Raw genomic sequence first — 24366 nt, forward strand, 5'->3', positions numbered from 1 at the left:
GACCCCTAATCATTTTTGTTGCACTTCGCTGGACTCTCTCCAATTTATCCACATCCTTCTTGTCGTGTGGGGCCCAAAACTGGACACAGTACTCCAGATGAGGCCTCACCAGTGTCGAATAGAGGGGAACGATCACGTCCCTCGGTCTGCTGGCAATGCCCCTACGTATACACCCCAAAATGCCATTGGCCTTCTTGGCAACAAGGGCACACTGCTGACTCATATCCAGCTTCTCGTCCACTGTCACCCCTAGGTCCTTTTCCGCAGAACTGCTGCCTAGCCATTCGGTCCCTAGTCTGTAGCGGTGCATTGGATTCTTCCATCCTAAGTGCAGGACCCTGCACTTATCCTTATTGAACCTCATCCGATTTCTTTTGGCCCAATCCTCCAATTTGTCTAGGTCCCTCTGTATCCTATCCCTACCCTCCAGCGTATCTATCACTCCTCCCAGTTTAGGGTCATCTGCAAACTTGCTGAGGGTGCAATCCACTCCATCCTCCAGATCATTTATGAAGATATTGAACAAAACCGGCCCCAGGACCGACCCCTGGGGCACTCCACTTGACACCGGCTGCCAACTAGACATGGAGCCATTGATCACTACCCGTTGAGCCCGACAATCTAGCCAGCTTTCTACCCACCTTATAGTCCCTCCCCTGCTGTAATTGCGCTGGGTGTCTCCCCACCCTCACGAGCGCACCCCCAGATTCCTGCCCCCCCGGGACCTGACCCCTCTCGCCTGCCGTAGCTGCGCTGGGTGTCTCCCCACCCCTACAAGCGCACCCCCAAATTGCTCCCCTGGAGAACTGACACCCCTCACACCCCCAAATTCCCCTCTGAGAACTGACACTCCCTCCCCACTATAGTTGCTCTGGGTGTCTCCCGCACCCCCACAGGGGCACCCCCAAATTCCCCCAGAGAATTGACACCCTCCCCCCGCCTGGGAGGCTTTGTCTTCTGGGGGCAGGGGATTGGGGGGGCTGGGCTGGGCAGGATCAGTCTGGGGGCGCGGGATGTCATTTACCCCCCAGAATAGCGAACCAACTGGCACAGGAGATTGCCAGTCCGTACAAGGATTTTTACGACCTCTCTCTATCCGGGGTAGCACCCTACGACCGGAGAGTAGCGAACATCCTTCCTATACTTAAGGGAGTGGAAAATTCATTGAGACCAAGGCCAGCAGGGACCTGTGACGGAGGCCCACCCTACTCACCCCTGGGCAGCACCTCCTTGGGGTGCAGGTGGAGAATCAGCTCACCAACTCTATGGAAAACCCCAGGGTCAGTTGTCGGCAGGGGGGCGCTGAAGATGCTGAGCCTAAGGGGGCCCGTAAGGTGTAAATCCGGCCCTGCTGCCGAGGATTGCCAAACCTCCAGTTATCCTGGAGTCTCCAGGCACTGAAGAGCAAATCTTTAATTAAAAATTAGGGATGAAACCTCCAGGAAAACCAAAATTGGCAACCTTAAACCTGCCCATTTCCTCTCTTTAAAGAGCCCGCTCAGCTCCTTGCCCAGCTGGACTTCATCCGCAATTAGACCCTAGCACGCCAAGGCTTTCCTCCAGGTGCAGCCTCTAGGTTAATTGGCCTAATTAACGCCTTTTGGGGGGGAGGCTGTGTGGGGTGGACACGCCATCGCAGGACCTTCGCAATCCTCTAGTCTGACCCCCTGAATCACACAATCATTCCTGGAGCAGAAACGCGTCCAATCTTGATATAAAAATTGCCAGGGATGGAGCATCTACCGTGACCCTTGGGAAATTGTTCTCACTTTAAACAATTTGCGCCTTATTTCCACTCTGAAGTCGTCTGGCTTCAATTTACTAGACTGAAAAACCCAGTATTAAATATTTGTTCTCCACGTAGCTCAGGGGCGGGCAAAATACAGGCCGGATCCGGCCCATCTAACATTTCTGTCCCGCCTCCTCTGCCCCCTTGGGATCTCTGAGTCCGAGCTGCTAAAAGCCCCGCAGCGCAGCGGGGCTCAGGCAGGCTCCCTGCCTGCCATGGCCCCACGCCGCTCCCGGAAGCAGCTCCTGGCCCATCTCTGCAGAAACCGGCCAATGGGAGCTGCAGGGGTGGTGCCTGCAGGTGTGGGCACGGCCGGGAGCCGCCTGTGGCAAGCACCTCCCGGCCAGAGCCTGCACCCCTGCCCCAGGTCAGACACCCCCCCCTCCCCGCACCCAGATTCCCTTCCAGACCTCGCACCCTCTCCATTAATATCGTAGAAGTGTGCGGCTGGTGACGACCCCTCTGCAAAAATGATTGGCCACTCCTGACGTAGGTACTTCTAGATTATAATCAACTCACCCCTTAACCTTTTCTTCGGCAAGCTAACTAGATTGAACTCCTGAAGTCTCTCGCGCTCAGGTCGGTTTTTTAATCCTTTCGTCATGGCTCTTCTCTGACTCCTCTCCAATGTATCCACGTCCTTCCTGAATTTGGGCCCCAGATCTCTTTCAGAGTCGCTGCTTCCCCGGAGAGAGTCCCCCATCCTGTAAGTATCGCTGACGCTCCTTGTTCCTAGCTATATATAGTTACATTTTAAGAGGTATTAATTTGCATATTGTTTGCTTGCACCCAGTTTATCAAGCACTCCAGATTGCAGTGACCCTCCTCTCCATTGTTTTCCGCTGCTCCAGTTTTTGTGTCCTCTGCAAACTTTCTCAGTGATGATTTTGTTTTCTTCCAGGTCATTGATTAAAGATATTAAATAGCATTGGGCCAAGAACCAATCCCTGCAGGGCCTCACTGGAAACACCCTTAGTCCCTGTCACGGAGTGTGGGGGGGGGTCAGGGCCCTGCACCCCCCACTTCCTGCGATTCACTTTGACTCTCAGCCAGCCAGTAAAACAGAAGGTTTATTAGACGACAGGAACACAGTCCAAACCAGAGCTTGTAGGTACAGACAACAGGATCCCTCAGTCACGTCCATCTTCGGGGGTGGGGAGCCCAGACCCCGGTGCTGGGGAGCCCACACCCCGGTGCTGGGGAGCCCAGACCCCGGTGCTGGGCCTCCCTCCGTTTCCCCAGCCAGCTCCAAACTCAGACCCCCGTCCTTTGGCCTTTGTCTCTTTCCCAGGCTAGGAGGCCACCGGATCTCTTTGTTCTCCAACCCCTTCAGCTGGCACCTTGCAGGGGAGGGTCCCAGGCCATCAGTTGTGAGGAGACAGGGTGTCGGCCATTCTCTGTGCAGACCCCTGCCCTCTAGGGCTCTGCAGCAATCACACCCCCTTATCCCACCACCAAGAGACTTAAGAAATGCATAGGGGAAACTGAGGCACCCACACAGCATTCGGAGAAAATATTAAGAACAGTCCCACTTCGTCACAGTCCCCATTTACAGTTACATTTTCTGACCGTTCATTTAGCCAGGTTTTAATCCATTTCATGTGGGCCATTTTCATTTTGTAGCACGCATTTTGTAACCCAAATGTGTGCTACCCAGTCCAACACCTTACAGAAGTCTGTCTGTTCTCCTAATGCTATTACCTTTGTCAACTAAACTTGTCCTCGCCTCAAAAAAGATCTCAGGTTAGACTGACGGATCTGTTTCCCACAAACCCATGTTGATTGCCATGAATTACATTGACCTCCTTTAGTTCTTTCTTAATGGAGTCCCATAATATAGTGGCATGGTACCGCACGGGATGGGTGTCACAGAACGCTGAACTGTATCGCGCTGGTCAGCCAAGTGGTGCTTGACTGGCCTCCCGCCGGATCAGGGACACCCAGCATGTGGCAGAATTCGGCCACAACAGGGAAGAACCAGGGTAGGGGAGATGGGAGGATGCTCCCCGCCCCCCAGACTCCCAGCTTTTCCCACAGCCCCATGAGAAGCCGTAATCAGCTTCAGGTTACTCAGGGGAAACTGAGGCACGGAGGGGCAAACATCCCCCAAAGTGAGACACCAAGGATTAGAACCCAGGCATCCTGGCTCCCATTCCCCCAGCCCCGTGCTCTGACCACTAGACCCCACTGTCGTCCCAGAGCCAGCAGAGAACCCAGGAGTGAGCCGGGACCTGGACTGGCGCAATGCCCCGTGGTGGCCTCTAGTCCCCTCCTGTTCCTTTCATGTCCTTGCAATAGGCACAGGGCAGCCCCATCTCCTCCCCCCTCGAAATGGGAGCAGGGGGCGATCAGACCTTGAAAAGGCCCCAGGGCATCATGGGTCCTCCAGACCTCCCCTCTGCATGGGACCCGTGCTCCAGATTTGTTAGCAAGATTAAGGGGGATGAGAGAGACAATGCCAGCTAGGCACCCTCCCTCATAGACAGAACCCAGGAGTCCTGCCTCCCAGCCCCCCCCAGGCTCTAACCACTACCCCCCACTCCCCTCCCAGAGCCAGGGAGAGAACCCAGGAGTCCTGGCTCCCAGCCCCCCCCTGCTCTAACCCACTACCCCCCACTCCCCTCCCAGAGCTAGGGAGAGAACCCAGGAGTCCTGGCTCCCAGCCCCCTCTGCTCTGACCCACCAGCCCCCTCTCCCCTCCCAGAGCCGGGGAGAGAACCCAGGAGTCCTGGCTCCCAGGCCCCCCTGCTCTGACCCACCAGACCCCACTCCCCTCCCAGAGCCGGGGAGAGAACCCAGGAGTCCTGGCTCCCAGCCCCCCCTGCTCTAACCCACTACCCCCCACTCCCCTCCCAGAGCTAGGGAGAGAACCCAGGAGTCCTGGCTCCCAGGCCCCCCTGCTCTGACCCACCAGACCCCACCCCACTCCTCTCCTGGAGCCAGGGAGAGAACCCAGGAGTCCTGGCTCCCAGCCCCCCCTGCTCTAACCCACTACCCCCCACTCCCCTCCCAGAGCCAGGGAGAGAACCCAGGAGTCCTGGCTCCCAGCCCCCCCTGCTCTAACCCCCCACCCCCAGAGCCAGGCAGAGAACCCAGGCGTCCTGCGAGCAAACAGCCCGGTCCCTCCCCCGCCTCTGACCAGCCCCCGCCTCCTCCTCCGGCTGCGAAGTCACCGCCCGGCGAAGCGCTGCCGGGGACCGGGACCGGCTCGGGCCGGGTCCGAGCGCGGCAGCCGCGGGGGGGTTTGCCGGGCACAGGAAGGGGCTGGAGCCGCCGGGAGGAAGGAGGCAGGAGCCGGGGAGAACAAAGCCCCGAGATCCGAGGGGCGCAGCTGGAATCCAGGTGGGGACAGAGACTGGGGGGGCTGGGGCCAGGACTCCTGGGTTCCTGGAGGGGGGGGGGTCCTCCTTGGTGTGGGGGGGGGGAGGAGGGGGAGGTGCCAGGAGGGGAAGGTCAGTGGGGCAGCTGTGGGGTGGAACTGTCTCTGGGCAGCCAGGAAATTCCCCGGGGGAGGGGGGTTAATTGGATCCTGTCCCTGTTTGTGCCCCCTGGTTCTTCCCCTTTTCTCTCTCAGCGTCACACGTGGCTTTAAAATCCAGAGAGGTTCCCCCCTTTCCCCTCCAAGCATCCGCTCTCTGGTCTCCCCCCCCCCCAACCCCCCAATTTCCCCCTGTTCTCTCCATAATCATCAAATGTCAGGTTAAAATCTCCTCTGATTTGGGGGGATTTTCGCACCCATTTTATCGGCACTAATTTGTGTTCAGATGGGAAAATGTTGCCCTGAGTCATTCCCCCCCAAAGGGATCGGGCTCAGTGGGGACTGTTCCGGGGAGCCCTGATACTCGGCTGCCTCTGGGGTGGGGATGGGGTGGCCGTTCTCTGCCAGGGCCGGGAGGGGAAGAGCAAGTGACCCCCAGGACCCCGGTTACCCAATCCCAGTGGCATCCCCCCAGCTACAAACACAGTTGCCCCCAGCCACCAATTGCCAATCACTTGCCCACCTCCTGCTACTCCCCCTTTCCCTCTTCCAGGGACCTTCCTGCTGCATCTCCCCTCCCTTGCCCTCTTAAAGCAGCTCCTCAAAGGGCTCCCTACTCCCCACGTGAATGGTGGGGTGGGGAAAAACATTACCTTGTTTATGTGTTGGGCAGTCATATAAAATCCCTTCAAACATTTCCCCTTTTCCCGCTCGTTATTTAATAGCCATATAAAACCCCCGCCAATCTCGGTGTTTTTCTCTCATATTATCACATGCGGAGTTTGTGACCCGTTTTCTCTGCAAATCTCAAAGACTGATCTAAAATACCCTAAACATTTGCCCCACTTTCTCTCTAGTTATCTATGAATAATTTTGCCCTGTTAAAATATTTGCCGATTAAAGAGATCAGCCATATATTCAATACCCATCACAGCCAGGGGCCTCCCCCTGTTTGGGGGATCGGTGGTTCCCAGCTGGCGACAGGAGAGTTGTCTGGACACTTTTCTTTTCTCCAGCTGGCACGGGATGAGGAGGTCCCTCTGAGTGCAGCGTGGGTCCAGAAGTATCCCAAACCCCGTGACAAAGGTTCTCCGTGAGGGGTGGCTTCCTGCAGTGCTAAGATGCAGCCACCTCTGGGGTGGATCCACGGTGGCCATTATTTGCTAGTGACAGAGTATGGAACTTTCTTACTTATTTTGGCCCTCCAGGCCTTCCCTTCTCCTGTTAAAGAAGCATCCCCCCGGGCTCCCTCTGCCTGTGTGAGTGGCCAGCAGGGCGTGGTGAGAACTTTCTACCCACTTATCAGACACGGTGAGGTGAAACCACCACCGATTTTGCTTCTCTTCCCTCTGGAAAACTGCAGGAACTTCCAGTTATGTGGGGAAAATTCTTGCCCTGAGCCCGTGCCCGAGATCTGGGGGTTGAGGGAGGTGGGAAGGGGGTGAGCGCTCCCACACAGTGATCTGTTGAGGAGGATTCTGGCCTCATCCTTTCTGAACAGTGCTTCTGGTGTCATTGAAACCAGTGTTAATCCAATGGGACGGATGCAATCAGCGCCTGTCCCTATGGGGAGGTGGTTTCCTTCGCTGCTCTCCCCAGAGAGCTAAGGGAGGGAAGGCGGCTCAGACGCTCTGTCCCCCTCTGCTCAGGATATGGGGGTTCAGCTTCCTGGTCAGACCCTGCAGCCTCCATTGCGATCTGGGCAGCTGCTGCTCCCCCCGCGGGAGCTGTGCTGGGAGGTGACCTGAATTAAGGCTTCCTCTGTGCCCGCCTGAGGTGAGGACTTTCTCCAGCTGGTACTCGCCCCCTGGGGCAGCCCTGGGCCCTGTTAATGCTAAATTCTGAGCCAGAGACTCCAGGTAATTGGGAGACCTCGGGGAAAGTGCTGGGGTCTGCCATGAAAGTGACTCTGCACAAACGGCCCTTCCTCATTTCTCCTCCCGTTAGCAATTGCAGGAGCAAATCCAGCCATGGGGGAGCAACCAACCCAGGAATGGGGCTTTCCCAGCCAGGGGGCAGGGGGAGGGGACAGGGCAAAGGAGCTAGAAGGGAGGAAAGAGACTGAAAGGGGCAGTGGGAGAAATAAGTGGTGAGAGGGATTTCTAGATCTCCCATCTGCCCAGACACTTGTATTGCAGCATCCCTGGGCAGAATCACTTTCCTGTGGACAAGGTGAGGATCAGAGAGAGGAAAAGCCAGTTCCTGACCCCACATCCCTCCTGCTGGGGTGTGTTACGAATTATACCTAATTGGTCACGCACACAAACTGCTGCGAATTATACCTCACAGGTCACGCACACAAACTGCTGTGAATTATACCTGATAGGTCACGCACAAGAACTGCTAAGAATTATACCTGATAGGACACGCATAGTTCGAGTGTAGGCTGAGGCACACGAACAAAGTCCACACGGCAGAGTTCCCAAAGATACTAAGTTTATTACGCTCGAGCGTGGTGCCCCCCTGCTAATCAGGAGGGGACCCCGCATGCCAGTTATACAGAGATTATATACCTTTTAGCAAAGCATGTTGCCCTCGTGCATCGGAAACCTTCGCCAATAGACAAAGCCTTCCCTTATCTACCACCTATCCCTGCTTGGTGCATTCCTCGTGCTAAACCATTATTTCAACTACACAACATGGTCCTAAAGCAATGCACCAGTAGCCTTTCTTATCAGGATGGGAGGCTCGCATCAAGGCCAGGAGGCAGGGAGTTAGGAACAGACAAAGAACAGAAACCGGGAGTCGAGACAGGCTGGAAACAAGGAGGGGGTTTTCACAGGAATGCAGTATCTAAGGAACACTCCTCCTGGTGCATGATGTGTTTGCTTTTAGACAATGGTGGGCCCCAAACCAAAATGAAGTCACATATGTTAACTTTTCCTTAACAGTCCCCCCTTTTCTTTCGTACGTCAGTAAACTATATCGGGGCTGAGTAACCATGATGCAGAGTTAGCAGTTGCCGATAGCACATACCACAACATTGTAGGCATACAAAAAATAACACAAAAGCAATGAACAGCCAAAAGAATGAAATACAAAATACGCCGTCCCCAAGCCCCCACATCTGGTAGCCGTGAGGTGAGCCAGTTCCAGACCTCCTGGAACCCAGCGCTGGTATTGTCGAGGCTGGCGTGGTGGAATAGGGCTGCCTGCTGCATGAGGAGGTGGATCTCAGTTTCCACCCTGTGCTGCTGATTTACAAATACACAACAGCTTGAGTTAACCAGAGCACAAACCCTGCCCTGGTTTGCAAGGGGATAGTCCAGGGCTAGGCGGTTTTGCAATGTAGTTTGGGATACCTGAGTGACTTCAATTTGAAGGGCAGATAAGGCATCTGCAGTTGCATTTGCCATTAATTTCAAAGCAGCTGAAATGTTAACTATAGCTTTTTCTAGTTCGCTTACTCCCAACCAGGGCAGAAACCATCGCACAAAGGAGCGAAAGCCAGTGGGCCATTGAGAAAGAGGGTTAAAAGGAATACTTCGTCTGTCCCTCCATACTAGATTGCGGATCTCTCCCTGGGTCAGGGTTTGGTGTACTGTCACGGCGGGTACTATCGCCCCTAAGGTACATGGACCACACCATCCTGCTGGGAGAACCTTATAGGCTGTGTGATTGCATAACCAATACCAGCCAGACCCCTCAGGGACTGGCCACGGGGCCCCGGAGTAGGTGGAGGGGCCTGCCGCACCAGAGCTGATCTGGGTGGTGTCCTTGCATCCCACAAAATTTTCCACAAAAACTGTATTTTCCATGCCCTTACGTCGTGACACACATAAAGCATAATTACCCTGGGCCACCATATCAATAGACCATCTTTGGATCGTAACATTCCAGTTGAATGAAGTGTTTGCCCATAGCTTAGCTTGGAGTGTTCGATTAAGGGGGATAGGTACCCCTACCAATGGGACCCCCTGACCCAAATATGTGGGGGTATGAATACAAATCCAACACTGCGTTTGATGTACACCCTGTTTTATGGCACGGGTTAAATTCAAGAAGCTATTGCCTTCCCATCCTTGTACTGGACTTGGGAATAGGGAGAGGAACCCCCCAGGCAAACCCTACCAATGTCGGCATCCTTCTCTATACCATTCAAAAAACAACGCCGCCAATGTAAGTCTGATAAACAAGAACACAAGAAGTCCTGGTGGGCCGTGAAGGTCCCAATAGCTGGAAAGCTCAGTCCAGGGGTTGGTCGTGGCGTTCATTCGTGAAGTGGCTCGTCCGATGGCTTGTCAGGGTCAGGTGGGGGTCCCAGCGCCAACTTAATGTAGCTGTGGTGGATCCAGGACCCTTTACCTGCAAAGGAGTGGTGGCAGATGGTGGGAGTAATGTTCGTGGCTGTAAGGCGTTTCTGGTATTCATACTTGCCCAGAAGCACAGAGTCCAGCCCCTGGAAGAAACCCACCCCACCACTTCACTCCACATTCCCAAGAATACATCCTGCAATTCCCTCCCTGCCAATGTACAATGCTCCGTCTTCGCCACCAAGGCCAATCTCAGTGTCTTTTGCAGTCAGGAATCCTTGGATCTTGGTGGTTTCAGCAGAGCAGGCGTTCCTTCTTCTCCTTCTTCTCTCTTGGAAGAGTCACGGTTTTGCATTATACAGGGGAGAGGTTACTAGCATGTCACCCTGTCGTGCTTTGGTTTCTTTAGCAAATACTGAATGCAGGTTAGCTCTGTCAGTGGACAAGGGAGAGGTGACTAGTCCTTCACCTTGTCCTTTTCTCTGCTGTCCAAAAGGGGGAAAGGAAAAAAAACCCAGAAGGAGGCTGATCAGTAGTCGAAGTGAAGTCATCTCGAGGCGGAGGGGTCTTTTTGCAGTAAGAAGCATGGGTCCAGGCAGTCAGTCCTTGGCACTTCACAGCAGTGTTGGTAGTTAGCAGGATTTAATAAGGGCCTTTCCAGCATGGGGCCAGAATAGTCTTTTGTTGATAGACCTTTATGTAGACCCAGTCACCTGGTTTTAACAAATGGCAGGTTTGCTCAGGATTCTTGAAGCAGGACTTCTTTTACCTGTAAATACAGAGACCTCACACATTTCATTAATGTCTGGCAGCGTGTTGCAGATCTTACAGCTGCCTGGGCACATTCAAGCCCCCCTCTTTCTTGGCTGTCAGCCAAATCCTAGCTGTAAGCAGTGTCCTTGGGGAGGCCAGTGTCTTATCTTTGGACCGAGCCTGCCAGCTACAGCGTGGAATTAGCTCATCCTCCGTTTTATTTCTTTTCCCCTTCTTGGCTTTTATTAACCTGCAAAGGAAACTTTCACTTTCCACCCACACACCTTTGTTCAAAAAGGAACACCTGTACATTGCCCATTATACAGCACTTTCGTCTTATTGTTCAACGTATGCCACATACCCACTTCGAGGAAAATGACTTTATTACGGAGCTTTGGAGCAACAAGCCGGGACAAGCACACCCACTTTTGAGGAGTCCGCTTGGTACAACCGCTGGTGTCCAATAGCTTTCCTCCCTCCCCAGCCCTCTGGCTAGAAATGTGAGGTAGCCAGAAGGATCTCATGTATAATATGGGGAGTGGGTGAACCTTTCATGTCCTCGCTTCCAAAGACTGTTGGTGTGCGAATTTTAACAATTTTTTTCAATTAAAAGATCTGGCAAATGAAATTTTTTTTTTTTTTTTTTACTTAAGCAAATGTATTAAACTTTAGTCTATCACATTTTTCTGATATTATCCAAACACTTTGTATTCCAAGTTGAATAAAACAAGTATCTGCATTTTGATTTAACCCTTCTATTTAGTTTTAAACTAAACTGTCCTATGAAAAATTAAACACAGCAATTCTGGCCACAAGACAAACACCGCAAGACAGGACATAGAACACAGAACAGACTTCCTATTGTGCCAGTAAGTTCATGAGATGTTGAATTGCTTTTCAGCTGGCATCAGTTTTCTCTGGTTTTCTGAAAGACAAAAAGAACATAGATCTACCCCTCTGGGCAGTCAGTCATTGCTTAAAATATCTCCTTTTTATACAAATACCTTTGTTAATTGCAGGCAAAACTGAGGAATTACCCATATATTCTTGTATTTGTTTCATAGGCAGCCCAGGTTTTAGTGGCTTCTACCTTATCAGTTATCATAGAATCATAGAATCATAGAATATCAGGGTTGGAAGGGACCCCAGAAGGTCATCTAGTCCAACCCCCTGCTCGAAGCAGGACCAATTCCCAGTTAAATCATCCCAGCCAGGGCTTTATCAAGCCTGACCTTAAAAACTTCCAAGGAAGGAGATTCTACCACCTCCCTAGGTAACGCATTCCAGTGTTTCACCACCCTCCACGTGAAAAAGTTTTCCCTAATATCCAACCTAGACCTCCCCCACTGCAACTTGAGACCATTACTCCTCGTTCTGTCATCCGCTACCACTGAGAACAGCCTAGATCCATCCTCTTTGGAACCCCCTTTCAGGTAGTTGAAAGCAGCTATCAAATCCCCCCTCATCCTTCTCTTCTGCAGACTAAACAAACCCAGCTCCCTCAGCCTCTCCTCATAAGTCATGTGCTCTAGACCCCTAATCATTTTTGTTGCCCTTCGCTGGACTCTCTCCAATTTATCCACATCCTTCTTGTAGTGTGGGGCCCAAAACTGGACACAGTACTCCAGATGAGGCCTCACCAGTGTCGAATAGAGGGGGACGATCACGTCCCTCGATCTGCTCGCTATGCCCCTACTTATACATCCCAAAATGCCATTGGCCTTCTTGGCAACAAGGGCACACTGCTGACTCATATCCAGCTTCTCGTCCACTGTCACCCCTAGGTCCTTTTCCGCAGAACTGCTGCCGAGCCATTCGGTCCCTAGTCTGTAGCTGTGCATTGGATTCTTCCATCCTAAGTGCAGGACCCTGCACTTATCCTTATTGAACCTCATCAGATTTCTTTTGGACCAAACCTCCAATTTGTCTAGGTCCTTCTGTATCCTATCCCTCCCCTCCAGCATATCTACCTCTCCTCCCAGTTTAGTATCATCCGCAAATTTGCTGAGAGTGCAATCCACACCATCCTCCAGTTCATTTATGAAGATATTGAACAAAACCGGCCCCAGGACCGACCACTGGGGCACTCCACTTGACACCGGCTGCCAACTAGACATGGAGCCATTGATCGCTACCCGTTGAGCCCGACAATCTAGCCAGCTTTCTACCCACCTTATAGTGCATTCATCCAGCCCATACTTCCTTAACTTGCTGACAAGAATGCTGTGGGAGACCGTGTCAAAAGCTTTGCTAAAGTCAAGAAACAATACATCCACTGCTTTCCCTTCATCCACAGAACCAGTAATCTCATCATAAAAGGCGATTAGATTAGTCAGGCATGACCTTCCCTTGGTGAATCCATGCTGACTGTTCCTGATCACTTTCCTCTCATGTAAGTGCTTCAGGATTGATTCTTTGAGGACCTGCTCCATGATTTTTCCAGGGACTGAGGTGAGGCTGACTGGCCTGTAGTTCCCAGGATCCTCCTTCTTCCCTTTTTTAAAGATTGGCACTACATTAGCCTTTTTCCAGTCATCCGGGACTTCCCCCGTTCGCCACGAGTTTTCAAAGATAATGGCCAAGGGCTCTGCAATCACAGCCGCCAATTCCTTCAGCACTCTCGGATGCAATTCGTCCGGCCCCATGGACTTGTGCACGTCCAGCTTTTCTAAATAGTCCCTAACCACCTCTTTCTCCACAGAGGGCTGGCCATCTCTTCCCCATTCTGTGATGCCCAGCGCAGCAGTCTGGGAGCTGACCTTGTTAGTGAAAACAGAGGCAAAAAAAAGCATTGAGTACATTCGCTTTTTCCACATCCTCTGTCACTAGGTTGGACAGTTACTAGTTAGGTAATTTACATTAAAACAAATGCTTTCCGGCTTGCTTTTGGATCCACAGCTTAAAGATTCTTACTTTAAAAAGGGCACAGTAAACTTTACCAGACTTTTGATTGCCTTTTACTTTTAAATCCTGCTGTCAAACACACAGCAACCTGAAAAGGAAGACACCGCCTATTGTAGCCCCTTGGAGCCTAATAAGATATTAATTAAGTAGCACTGTATAATTGCATTCCTTTGGAAAAGGGCCAATTTTCCTCAAAATGGCTCCAAAGAAACCAAGAATTCTTTTTTTTTTCCCAGTATTTCACAAAGTTTAACTGCTTAATTCTTTTCAGCAACTACAGAGTTAACTTTTTACTTTTCTTTTTTAAATCACTTGCTTATCTTGACACCCAATTAACGTAGATTTTACCATTCTAAGTATTATTCCGGGATTTACGTTTCCCATTCCTGTAATTATTTACTCCTCTTTTCCCACTATGACCTCCAAGTTTTCAACCTGTTTTCCAATCTCTCTATCTGTTGCCTGCCCGCTTGGGCCCGATCCTGTTTTTTTCTCTGAACTGTCCCTTCCATGAGCACCAGCTTTGTTTCACTACCAATTTAACAAGGAGGGTGGGCTTCTTAACTAGCCCCCCAGCCCTCCTGCGCTCTTCTCTTAAATATTCTCACTCACAAGGGCTACCCGAGTCCTCCCCCCATGAGGCTTGTCACCTGGACAGAACACACGGCCAATTGGCAAGCAAGGAGGTGACGGAAATAAGTCTGAAAGCCGAGGGTAAGCCGGAGGAGGGGCAGAAGCAGGCATAGCAGAGAGCGGGGCTGGAAACCCCAGAGATGAATAAGAAAAGGAGGAGGAAAGAGGACGTCCTTTCGCACACGCATAAGCCCAGTTGTCCCGTACATACCAATAATCCATCTGGGCTGGAGCTTTGTTCTCCAGCCTTTTCCTAAGCGCTGTTAATTTTTCCCCAGCAAAGGACCCATCCGGTGGCCATTCGAGAGGTGTTTGAGTTGTGAGTGCTGGCCACACAACCTTGCACAAGATTACAGCTTTCTTTTTACCTAACCCATGGGTACCGGAAATATTCCCCCAATTCTCGAGAATTTCAGCCAAAGGGGTCCCCTTACTTACACTTTGCCCAGAACCCATAATCGGCTACCAAAAGGACACCAAATGTGCCACCTTATCGCCTACGCGACGGCTCACACCCCCCCTCCTCGGAGTTCTCAAAGGTGAACTCACCCTGTGCCGGCTGGAGCTGTCCGAGAGGAGGAGTGTAGTCTCGCTTGTCGGGGCGAGCCTAGGGTCCCTTCGTGGTCTCCAAAACTGTTACGAATTATACCTAATTGGTCACGCACACAAACTGCTGCGAATTATACCCGATAGGTCACGCACAAGAACTGCTGCGAATTATACCCGATAGGTCACGCACAAGAACTGCTGCGAATTATACCCGATAGGTCACGCACAGTTCGAGTCTAGGCTGAGGCACACGAACAAAGTCCACAACTGCAGAGTTCCCAAAGATACTAAGTTTATTACGCTCGAGCGTGGTGCCCCCCTGCTAATCAGGAGGGGACCCCGAATGCCGGTTCTACAGAGATTATATACCTTTTAGCAAAGCATGTTGCCCTCGTGCATCGGAAACCTTCGCCAATAGACAAACCCTTCCCTTATCTACCACCTATCCCTGCTAAATGCATCCCCCGTGCTAAACCATTATTTCAACTACACAACATGGTCCTAAAGCAATGCACCAGTAGCCTTTCTTATCAGGATGGGAGGCTCGCATCAAGGCCAGGAGGCAGGGAGTTAGGAACAGACAAAGAACAGAAACCGGGAGTCGAGACAGGCTGGAAACAAGGAGGGGGTTTTCACAGGAATGCAGTATCTAAGGAACACTCCTCCTGGTGCATGATGTGTTTGCTTTTAGACAATGGTGGGCCCCAAACCAAAATGAAGTCACATATGCGCATATGCTAACTTTTCCTTAACAGGTGTGGCTGCCCTGGGGTCAGAGGGAATCCTCCTAAGTGACTCCTTTGGTTCTGCTCTTTTCTAGCATTGTGTTCAGACACTTTGTTACGGGGTGGGGGGAGGGAGAAGGGGGGTTAAAATCTCTCTGTGGGCTTAGCCTGGCAGGAGGGGCCAGGTCTACACTGTAATACAGAGAACAAGCATTTTCCCAGCATGGCAGAATCTAGGCTGTCTGTCTGCAGGGAAAGAGCCTGGAGGAAGCGTGATGTGAAATGAACTAAAGCCCATTCCTAAACTCCACAACTGCCCTTCTCGCCCTGCCAGGCTGCAGAATGACGCCCACGTTTCGCTCCAGCTCATCCCAGCCTCCCTTGGGACAGGGGAGAGAAATGGCTGCAGAGGAGCCAGTTCATGTAGGGATTATCGGGGGGTTGCTGGTGGGTTCCTGCAGGAGGAGAGGGGCAGCAAATACACCGGAGGTGGGAAGCTTTGCACCGTCTGGTTTGGAGGTTGGAGCGGGGCAGGAAATGCACAGGGTGGAGAAAGGGAGGAGGACAGGGGGTGGCAGACCTGCTGGGAGTTGTTTAATAAGTGGCCTAGATTCTAGGAACAGACCCATGAGGTTTGGGAGTGAAAATGCTCTAATTTGTGGAACAGGAAATAACCCACCTAGATGGGGCTGGGAAAACGGCCCAGACTCCCAGTGCTGGAGCCTGACCCGGCTAACCAGCAGCTGCTGTGAGATATGAAGGGGGCACCCACACGTGAGGCTCAGGGGAGCTGCCCCTCCCTTCATATCCAGCTCCTCACAAGGAGGAGGGTGTTGGGCTTCCTGCCAGGGAGCTCGCCCTGGACCCTGCTAGGGGCTCCATCTCCTGTATCCGTCTGTGGCTAGCAGGTGTGTGATGGATCTGCTGGGAGAGAGGAGGGGCTCTCTCTTCGCCCCTCACCCTGGTGTTTCCTGGATGCTCTGAGTGGTGTGGAGGTGGGACTCTGTTAGGGGGCTTATTCCTTCACCCACTTCCTTCCCTGGTCCTTCTCGCATGAACAGAGAGCAACAATCCCCGAAGTCCAAAGGTGCAAACAATTCGATGTTTCTTGGGGTGAACTTCCAGCAAGCACGATTCCAGTTTCCTTCCTTAGTGTCCCCCTTCCCAGCTCTGACACCACAGAGCCTTACACCTGTGTCCCTGTTCCCATTCCCCCCCCCCCTTAGCAAAACATGATTCCAATTTCCCCACTCACCCACCCACCCACTTCCTGATTGACTGCAGACTATATAGGAAAACTTGAGTTCGGCTTAGCTATACCTTAACCAATCATTTTCCTGAAATTTAACCAACCAATCCTAACATATTGTAACATGATTATGTAACCGATTATATCCCACCACCTTAATTAGTTTACACCCAGCAAAATTAATTACACAGCAGACAGGAACAATCACAGAACCAGACAGAGATTATACAGACAAACAATAGCAAAGTGGGAACTATAATGACAAAACAATACAGAAGTGAGGATTTCACATCCCAGCTATTGATAGGTGAGTTCTTGCCAGACAGGATGCTATCAAACTAAGTTTCCTTTTACATCTTCTTGGCTCTTCCCTTTCTCTGGAGGCAATCGGCATTATCAGGACAGGATTGTATCCTAACAGCCCCATAGCACCTTCCTTCAACGTGACTAGTTTGGGATGTGAGGAGGTGACCGGTCGCTTCCCAGCTTATGGCTGCCTCTGCTGCTTAGCCAAAGATCTCAGCCTAAGCACAGGGCCTCCGACTGTCACAGTGAGAAAAGGCCTTATGCAGTCGGTGATTTTGATTCTTTCTTTTATACCTCTAGAACTAGCCAAGTGATAGGAATACATCTAAATTCTTAGAGTCTAGGCCTTTACAGACAGGCCTGAATATCTGTATCCTAACGGACTCTGTTGATTCCAAACCATCCAGAGTTTCCGTTTGATTGGCTCCTCTCCCCCACGAATAGTGGGGCTGTGAGTGGGGCAGCAGGTCCTGAGTGGGGGTCTCTTGCTCTTTCAGGGGCCGGTGACCTTCGAGGAGGTGGCTGTGTATTTCACCAGGGAAGAGGGGGCTCTGCTGGACCCCGCTCAGAGAGCCCTCTGCAGAGACGTCATGCAGGAGACCTATGAGAATGTGACCTCGCTGGGTAAGGGTTCCTGTCCCCTCGGTTCTTGGAAGGGGGAATGAGGAGTTATGGTACATGTCACCCCCACAACACAACTCGTACTCTGCCCTGTTGCAGCATCACCCCAGCATGCCAGCAACACCCATACGAACGCTCTACCCTGCTACACAACACCCTGGGAACAGAGCACAGGAGCCGTTTAGCACAGTGTCCAATATCTTCTCTTTGCTCAGGTAAAACTGGGGGTTGGGTCCAGCATAACGAACAGAAGCTTCCTACCCCTGCCCCTCTCTCAAACCCTGAGCCTGCTCCACCCAGACCAGCTCCGTCTTGCAAAGCGATCCCACTCCCTTACCCTCAATTTGAGGATTTCTTCTGAGTCGTTGCCTTCACTAGCCCCTCACTGAGCCCTGGAGACCACTAGCGTGTATCCCACCAGGGTGCTGGCAATCCTCAGGGCAGGAACTCCTCCTTGTGCAGCTTTAGCGACCACAACCTACAACACTGAGCACTGAAATGGGGCAGGCTCGGTCCCTCAGGGGTCACGTGCACCTCTCCGCATACCACAGTCCCAGCTCTGCCAAGCTGCTCCAGCTACTCCCTCCACCGTCCGATTACAGCTACACCTGGCCCAGTGCACACAGCCGGAGGGCATGCCGATAAATGCTGGGATTCCCGTCTGGAGAGCACAATGCAACGGCATGTTCTTAGTCCTTCCTCGTATCTATTACAGATCCATAAATTTGTAAGAAGGGATGATTAGGTTATCTACTCTGATCTCCTGTATCACACAGACTGTAGAATTTCATCTGGTCACAGCTGACCACCTTGTGTTTGGCTAAATCATCTTCCAGAAAGGAAGTCTCGACATGAAGACTTCAACGGATGGAGAATTCTCCAGTTCCTGGGGTGGTTCGCAAACCATTGCACCAACCTGACAGAACCATTCCCAGTGGCTCTTACCAGCTGCAGGGTTGGGGATGGAAGCAGAGTTAGGGTGGCAATGCAGGGGTAGCGTGTACATTTACTTTTCATTTTCTGGTTTGGAAAGGTTTAAGTTTAGCCACCGTCCATATGGTGAAAGGCAGGAGACAGCTCTGGGCAACCTTAACTCTGCAGTAAAATAGTTTATGGGTATTTAGTTTCCTTCATTTTTTGTAATGGACTTTTTGCCACCATAACTGTGTCTATATTGAATCTTTTGCCAACATTGTTATGTTGGATGGGGTAGGGAGTGTGATTTTTGTACAGCCCTAAGCAAGAGAGCTATCCTGGCCAAACTTTAAAGAGCACACCTTGTCAGTGTGCCTGTGGATTTTACAGCACTTCAAAATATTCTCAACAGGGAAGCGATAGACACACTCATCGAATCATAGAAGATTAGGGTTGGAAGGGCCCTCAGGAGGTGTCTAGTCCAACCCCCTGCTCAAAGCAGGACCAACCCCAACTAAATCATCCCAGCCAGGGCTTTGTCAAGCTGGGCCTTAAAAACGTCTATGGATGGAGATTCCACCACCTCCGCAGGGAACCCATTCCAGTGCTTCACCCCCACCCTCCTCGTGAAATAGTGTTTCCGAATATCCAACCTAAACCTCCCCCACTGCAACGTGAGACCATTACTCCTTGTTCTGTCATCTGCCACCGCTGAGAACAGTCTAGATCCATCCTCTTTGGAACCCCCTCTCAGGTAGTTGAAAGCAGCTATCAAATCCCCCCTCATTCTTCTCTTCTGCAGACTAAACAATCCCAGTTCCCTCAGCCTCTCCTCATAAGTCATGTGTTCCACTCCCCTAATCATTTTCGTTGCCCTCCACTGGACTCTCTCCAGTTTGTCCACATCCTTTCTGTATTGGGGGGCCCAAAACTGGACACAGTACTCCAGATGTGGCCTCACCAGTGCCAAATAGAGGGGAATAATCACTGCCCTCTATCTGCTGCAATGCTCCTACTAATGCAGCCCAAAATGCCGTTAGCCTTCTTGGCAACAAGGGCACACTGCTGACTCATATCCAGCTTCTCGTCCACTGTAATCCCCAGGTCCTTTTCTGCAGAACTGCCGCTTAGCCATTCGGTCCCTAGTCTGTAGCGGTGCGTGGGATTCTTCCGTCCTAAGTGCAGGACTCTGCACTTGTCCTTGTTGAACCTCATCAGATTTCTTTTGGCCCAATCCTCCAATTTGTCTAGGTCACTCTGGACCCTATCCCTCCCCTCCAACACATCTACCTCTCCCCCAAGCTTAGTGTTATCCATGAACTTGCTGAGGGTGCAATCCATCCCATCATCCAGATCATTAATGAAGAGATTGAACAAAACCGGCCCCAGGACAGCCCCTGGGGGACTCCACTTGATACCAGCTGCCAACTAGACATCGAGCCGTTGATCACTCCCTGTTGAGCCCGATGATCTAGCCAACTTTCTATCCACTTTATAGTCCATTCATCCAGCCCATACTTCTTTAACTTGCTGGCAAGAACACTGTGGGAGACCGTGTCAAAAGCTTTGCTAAAGTCAAGGTGTATCACGTCCATATCCACAGAGCCAGTTATCTCATTATAGAAGGCAATCAGGTTGGTCAGGCATGAGTTGTCCTTGGTGAATCCATGTTGATTGTTCCTGATCACTTTCCTCTCCTCCAAGTGCTTCAAAATGGATTCCTTAAGGACCTGCTCCATGATTTTTCCAGGAACGGAGGTGAGGCTGACCAGTCTGTAGTTCCCCAGAGTCTCCTTCTTCCCTATTTTAAAGATGAGCACTACGTTAGCCTTTTTCCAATCATCCGGGACTTCCCCCAATCGCCATGAGTTTTGAAAGATAATGGTCAATGGCTCTGCAATCACATCCGCCAATTCCTTCAGCATCCTGAGATGCATTAGATCTGGACCCATGGGCTTGTGCGTGTCCAGCGTTTCTAAATAGTCCTTAACCTGTTCTTTCACCACTGAGAGCTGCTCACCTGCTCCCCATACCGTGCTGCCCAGTGCAGCAGTCTGGGTGTTGATCTTGTCTGTGAAGACCCGAGCCAAAAAAGCATTGAGTCCTTCAGCTTTTTCCACCTCATCTGTCACTAGGTTGCCTCCCCCATTCAGCAAGGGTCCCACACTTTCCCTGACCTTTTTCTTGTTGTGAACATACCTGTAGAAACCCTTCTTGTTACCGCTGAGCATCTCCCTGGAGAAGCCAGCCGCCGTTCCACTGGACACTCTCAGTACTTACAGATTCACAGCTCTTGCAGCTTACTAGTTATACATCCCATCACCGTGCCGCTTAACACACAGCACCTAGATGTGTGTAGAGTGAAAACCAGTAAAAGTTTATTTAAGGGAGTCTAGAGATTGAAGTGATAGCAAGGAGAAGTACTGGGGGGAAAAAACAGTTACGCATCCGGTAAAATCAGAACACGCTTTCTAGAACCTAGACTTTACAGGACTAGATCCTTTCTTACCTTCTACAGCAGTGCTCATGCAACGTCCTTCCAGCATTTTAGAGCCAGGCTTGGCTCTGATCTTCTGCTCATGAGACAAATGATGCTGTCAGCTTGCCTCCACGCTGGAGGATGCAGGGTGTACCTCTGTACAGCCAAATATACCTCCACATGCCATTATCTTACCTCATAAACAGGATCCTTCTCTTTGTTATTTTGTGTAAATTTCCTCTCTTGAAGATTTCACAATCTCTTCATGAGCATTTGGCTCCATATACAAACTGGGACACCTCCCGCTTCTGCCTGTCCGTTCCCGTCTGTCTCTTGGCTTAGGCCTCGTCTTCACGGCAGGGTTTTGTCGACACACTACAATACTCCTCCCTCCGATTTCACTCTCCAGCTACGCCGACAAAATAAAATCCCCCTTGACGAGAGGCGTAGAGCTTTTTGCGACAAAGTTAGATCCACAGAGCCGGTGTGGACACTGTGTCGCGGTAAGTGGCCTCCAGGTTGTGTCCCACAATACCCATCCTCGCTGCTCTGGTCAGCAGTTTGAACTCCGCTGCCCTGCAGCCAGGTAAACTAGCCCATCCCCTTTTAAAGACCCGGGAATTTTTGAAATTCCACTTCCTGTTTGCTCAGCAAGGAGGGCTCATATTGCATCTTCCCAGCTGACCACGGCAGAAAACGCTCTCCTGCCTGGAGTAGAACAGAGCTGTTGGATCTGCGGGGAGAGGAAGCTGTGCAATCCCAGCTCCGCTCCAGCCGTAGGAACTTCGATACCTACGGGCAGATTTCTCGTGGCACGTTGGAGAAAGCCCACGAACCAGACGCGCATCAGTGCCGTGGGAAGATCAAGGGTCTGAGACAGGCGTCCCAGAAAGCAAGGGAGGCAAAGCATCCCTCGGGTGCTGCGCCGAAGACCTGCCACTTCTACAAAGAGCTGGATGCCGTCTCCACCATGGATACTTCGGCAGGACGGGGGGGAGCCGGAGGCAGTGGCCAGCAGACTTAACCCTGAGGCCGAAGAAGTGGAGCTGGAGGATGAGATGGGACAGGCGACAGGGTCGTCCGGTAGCGTGGCGAGTCAGGAGCTCTTCTTGACTCTGGTAGTCTCAGGCCAGTCCCAGCTCTGGCGCCCATGATGCAGGAGAGGGGAAGCTCTGGTAAATGCTCATTTTGAGTTGAAACTGCTCGGTTACATGAGGTAGAGCTGTCCTTTGTGGGTGAAGGGAATAAGAATGTACAAGTCTAGCTGTGTTTGCATCTGCCTCGCCTTCCGCTGTGCAGTTACGCAGTAGGGGCCCTGCGGAAAAGTTTGTTAATGCACACCAAGTTTTCCCGGGAATCCTCCGGAGAGATCTCTAGGAAACTTTCCTGGAGGTACTCACCAATCTTGTGCCAAAGGTTCCTTGGCAAAGCTCTTTTCTTTCTTCCCCCACTGTAGGAAACTTTGCCACACCCATTGGGGATCACTTCTTCAGGGATCCAACCAGCACAGGGACCTGGTCTGAAGCCACACGCATGTAGGAGATCATAGAATCTCAGGGTGGGAAGGGACCTCAGGAGGTCATCGAGCCCAACCCCCTGCTCAAAGCAGGACCAATCCCCAATTTTTGCCCCAGATCCCTAAGTGGCCCCCTCAAGGATTGAACTCACAATCCTGGGTTTAGCAGGCCAATGCTCAAACCACTGAGCTATCTCTCCCCCCTTAGTGTAACACATTTGATGTTTCCGTGATTTAAAATGAACTAAACACCGAAATCTATATTTAAACAACATTACATGAAAATGACAAAGCCAGGCAATTCCCAGTCAAGGTCAACAATACATCCGTTAACTAAAGCTGCTGAGCTGTCAACTTTTCCACTTTCCCGAAAGGTTAAGGACACAACCGACAGCTTGTGGCTTAACTTCATTTCCTGGATTATGCTACATACCAAACTTTAAGTGCCATGGAAATATCCCCTTCACTAGATTCAAGAAGTTCAGTGTTCTTCCTCTCATTTCTGATTTGTGTGAGAGCGATCAGTGAAGATCACTGTGTGCCCTGGTCTATTCCTGCCAATGCAGGATTGTTCTAACAATATGGTTAAAATACTCTGAACAATCTCACTTTAAGTTACATTAGGGTGCCCACCACTTTCTTCGAGAAACTGTTTACAGCCACACGTTTAAGAAATGTTTCCCATCTGTTTGGTCTAAATTGCTTTTAGTTCCATGGCACAGCGAAAGAGATGCACCCTTGCCTACCCTCAGGAGTGAGATATTGGCTTCACTCACCCCGTCTCTGAAAAATGGTGGCAGAATTTTACAGTAATGTCCCTGGGCGGTTGCAGTGATCCCCTGACCATACCACCTAGACCCTTTGCCCCATCTGGAGCATTTCCCTCCGCCCTGGGCCGAACTCACCATGTTGAGGGCACTCGCCAAGCTGTGTGCTAGCCAAGGGAGAGTGAGAAGGAGGTGAATTTAAATACTATGATTCAGTGCCAATGAAGTGAGCTGTAGCTCACGAAAGCTCATGGTCAAATAAACTGGTTAGTCTCTAAGGTGCCACAAGTACTCCTTTTCTTTTTACGAATGCTGCTTTTGTTTCTTGTTTATTGTGCTTCGGCAGACGCGTCATTAAGGGGAATCCCCTAGACACAGGCAGAGCACCTCGGTCAGATAAGGAGGCGAACCAGGCGGAGGAAGGAGGACACGTTGAGGGAGGTGCTCCAATCGTCTGACACCGCAGATCATGATCACAGGGCGTGGAGAGAGAAAATTAACTAAAAATTGAAAATACATAGCCAGGAGAGGAAGAAGGACCAGGAGCATATCTTAGAGGGCCAGGTGTTATGCTTAAACAAAGCACACAAGATCTTTTATAGGGGAGAAGGCAAAATGCCGCATTAATTGAGAATACAGCAGTTAGTATATGCTTTTCCGTCTCACACACACACACACCCCATGCACACAGACCCCCGAGTCGAAGTTTATAGTTACCAGTCCAGAGTCTGGATCAATCTAGTGGCCAGCCAGATTGGTTGCAGAGGGAAGCCGGGCTCAGTCCGTCACGATCCGATGCTTCTGGAGTTGTGGCAAGATGAACCCAAAGTCCCATGGCAAAGCACCCTGTTCTTCTAGACTTTTTTCTCCGTTGAAGTCTATGGATTTTGCTGTGTCAGTCTGTGACCAGTTACTCCTTAATCAGTGTTATCTTCTGATGTGAATATTCCAAAGCACCTCCGAGAGGGCCATCCTGTCCTTTTGATTTAATCAATTGTCTTGTCTTTAGGGATGCCAGCCTCCACCTCAGGGTCGTCAGCCTGCCTTCCCTCAGTCATGGATGCGCATTGATGGTTCTCTGGCGTCAATAAGTCTGTTAAATTTCTTCACTCCTCCTCCCTTGACCATCTGGCTCCGACAATGGCCTTCACACCTTATCTTTTTCTGACGCATGCACTCCTCATTCACACAAACAGTCTTTTACAGAGACATTTGCGAATACAAACAGCACTATTTTATATCAAGTGAAAAGACATTGTAAATTAAATCTTGCTAAATTTTATAACCAAAACAATTCAAATCGCGGCCCAGGCCTTCAACATTCCTCTAATCTACTTAACATAGACACAATACAGGATCCTGTCTCTTACTAACTAAACCTTGAAACCGAGAACTAAAAGGGCCCAATTTGTAATGCTTATGGGAAACA

The 24366-nt window shown here is 51.1% G+C and overlaps 2 protein-coding genes and 1 pseudogene across 7 annotated transcripts in view; 2 read left to right on the forward strand and 1 right to left on the reverse strand.

Annotated features, from left to right (window-relative positions):
- The window catches only part of LOC102945014 (zinc finger protein 883-like), a 705100-nt gene that overhangs the window by 670800 nt on the left and 9934 nt on the right, over positions 1–24366 (forward strand). The window contains exons 2-3 of one of the 4 annotated variants that reach the window (XM_043537467.1): positions 15419–15507; positions 17137–17263. In XM_043537467.1, coding sequence (XP_043393402.1) covers positions 15427–15507; positions 17137–17263 — 208 coding nt within the window. In that variant the 5' untranslated portion in view covers positions 15419–15426. The other 3 variants (XM_037887473.2, XM_043537469.1, XM_043537468.1) reach the window with 3 other exon arrangements.
- LOC102934537 overlaps positions 1–24366 on the reverse strand; it is a 1094240-nt pseudogene that overhangs the window by 579302 nt on the left and 490572 nt on the right.
- Positions 1–24366, forward strand: part of LOC102933291 (zinc finger protein OZF) — a 1218290-nt gene that overhangs the window by 425293 nt on the left and 768631 nt on the right. The window lies entirely within an intron of this gene.

This window comes from Chelonia mydas, chromosome 28 (genome assembly GCF_015237465.2).
Source record: "Chelonia mydas isolate rCheMyd1 chromosome 28, rCheMyd1.pri.v2, whole genome shotgun sequence".
NCBI lineage: Eukaryota > Metazoa > Chordata > Testudines > Cheloniidae > Chelonia > Chelonia mydas.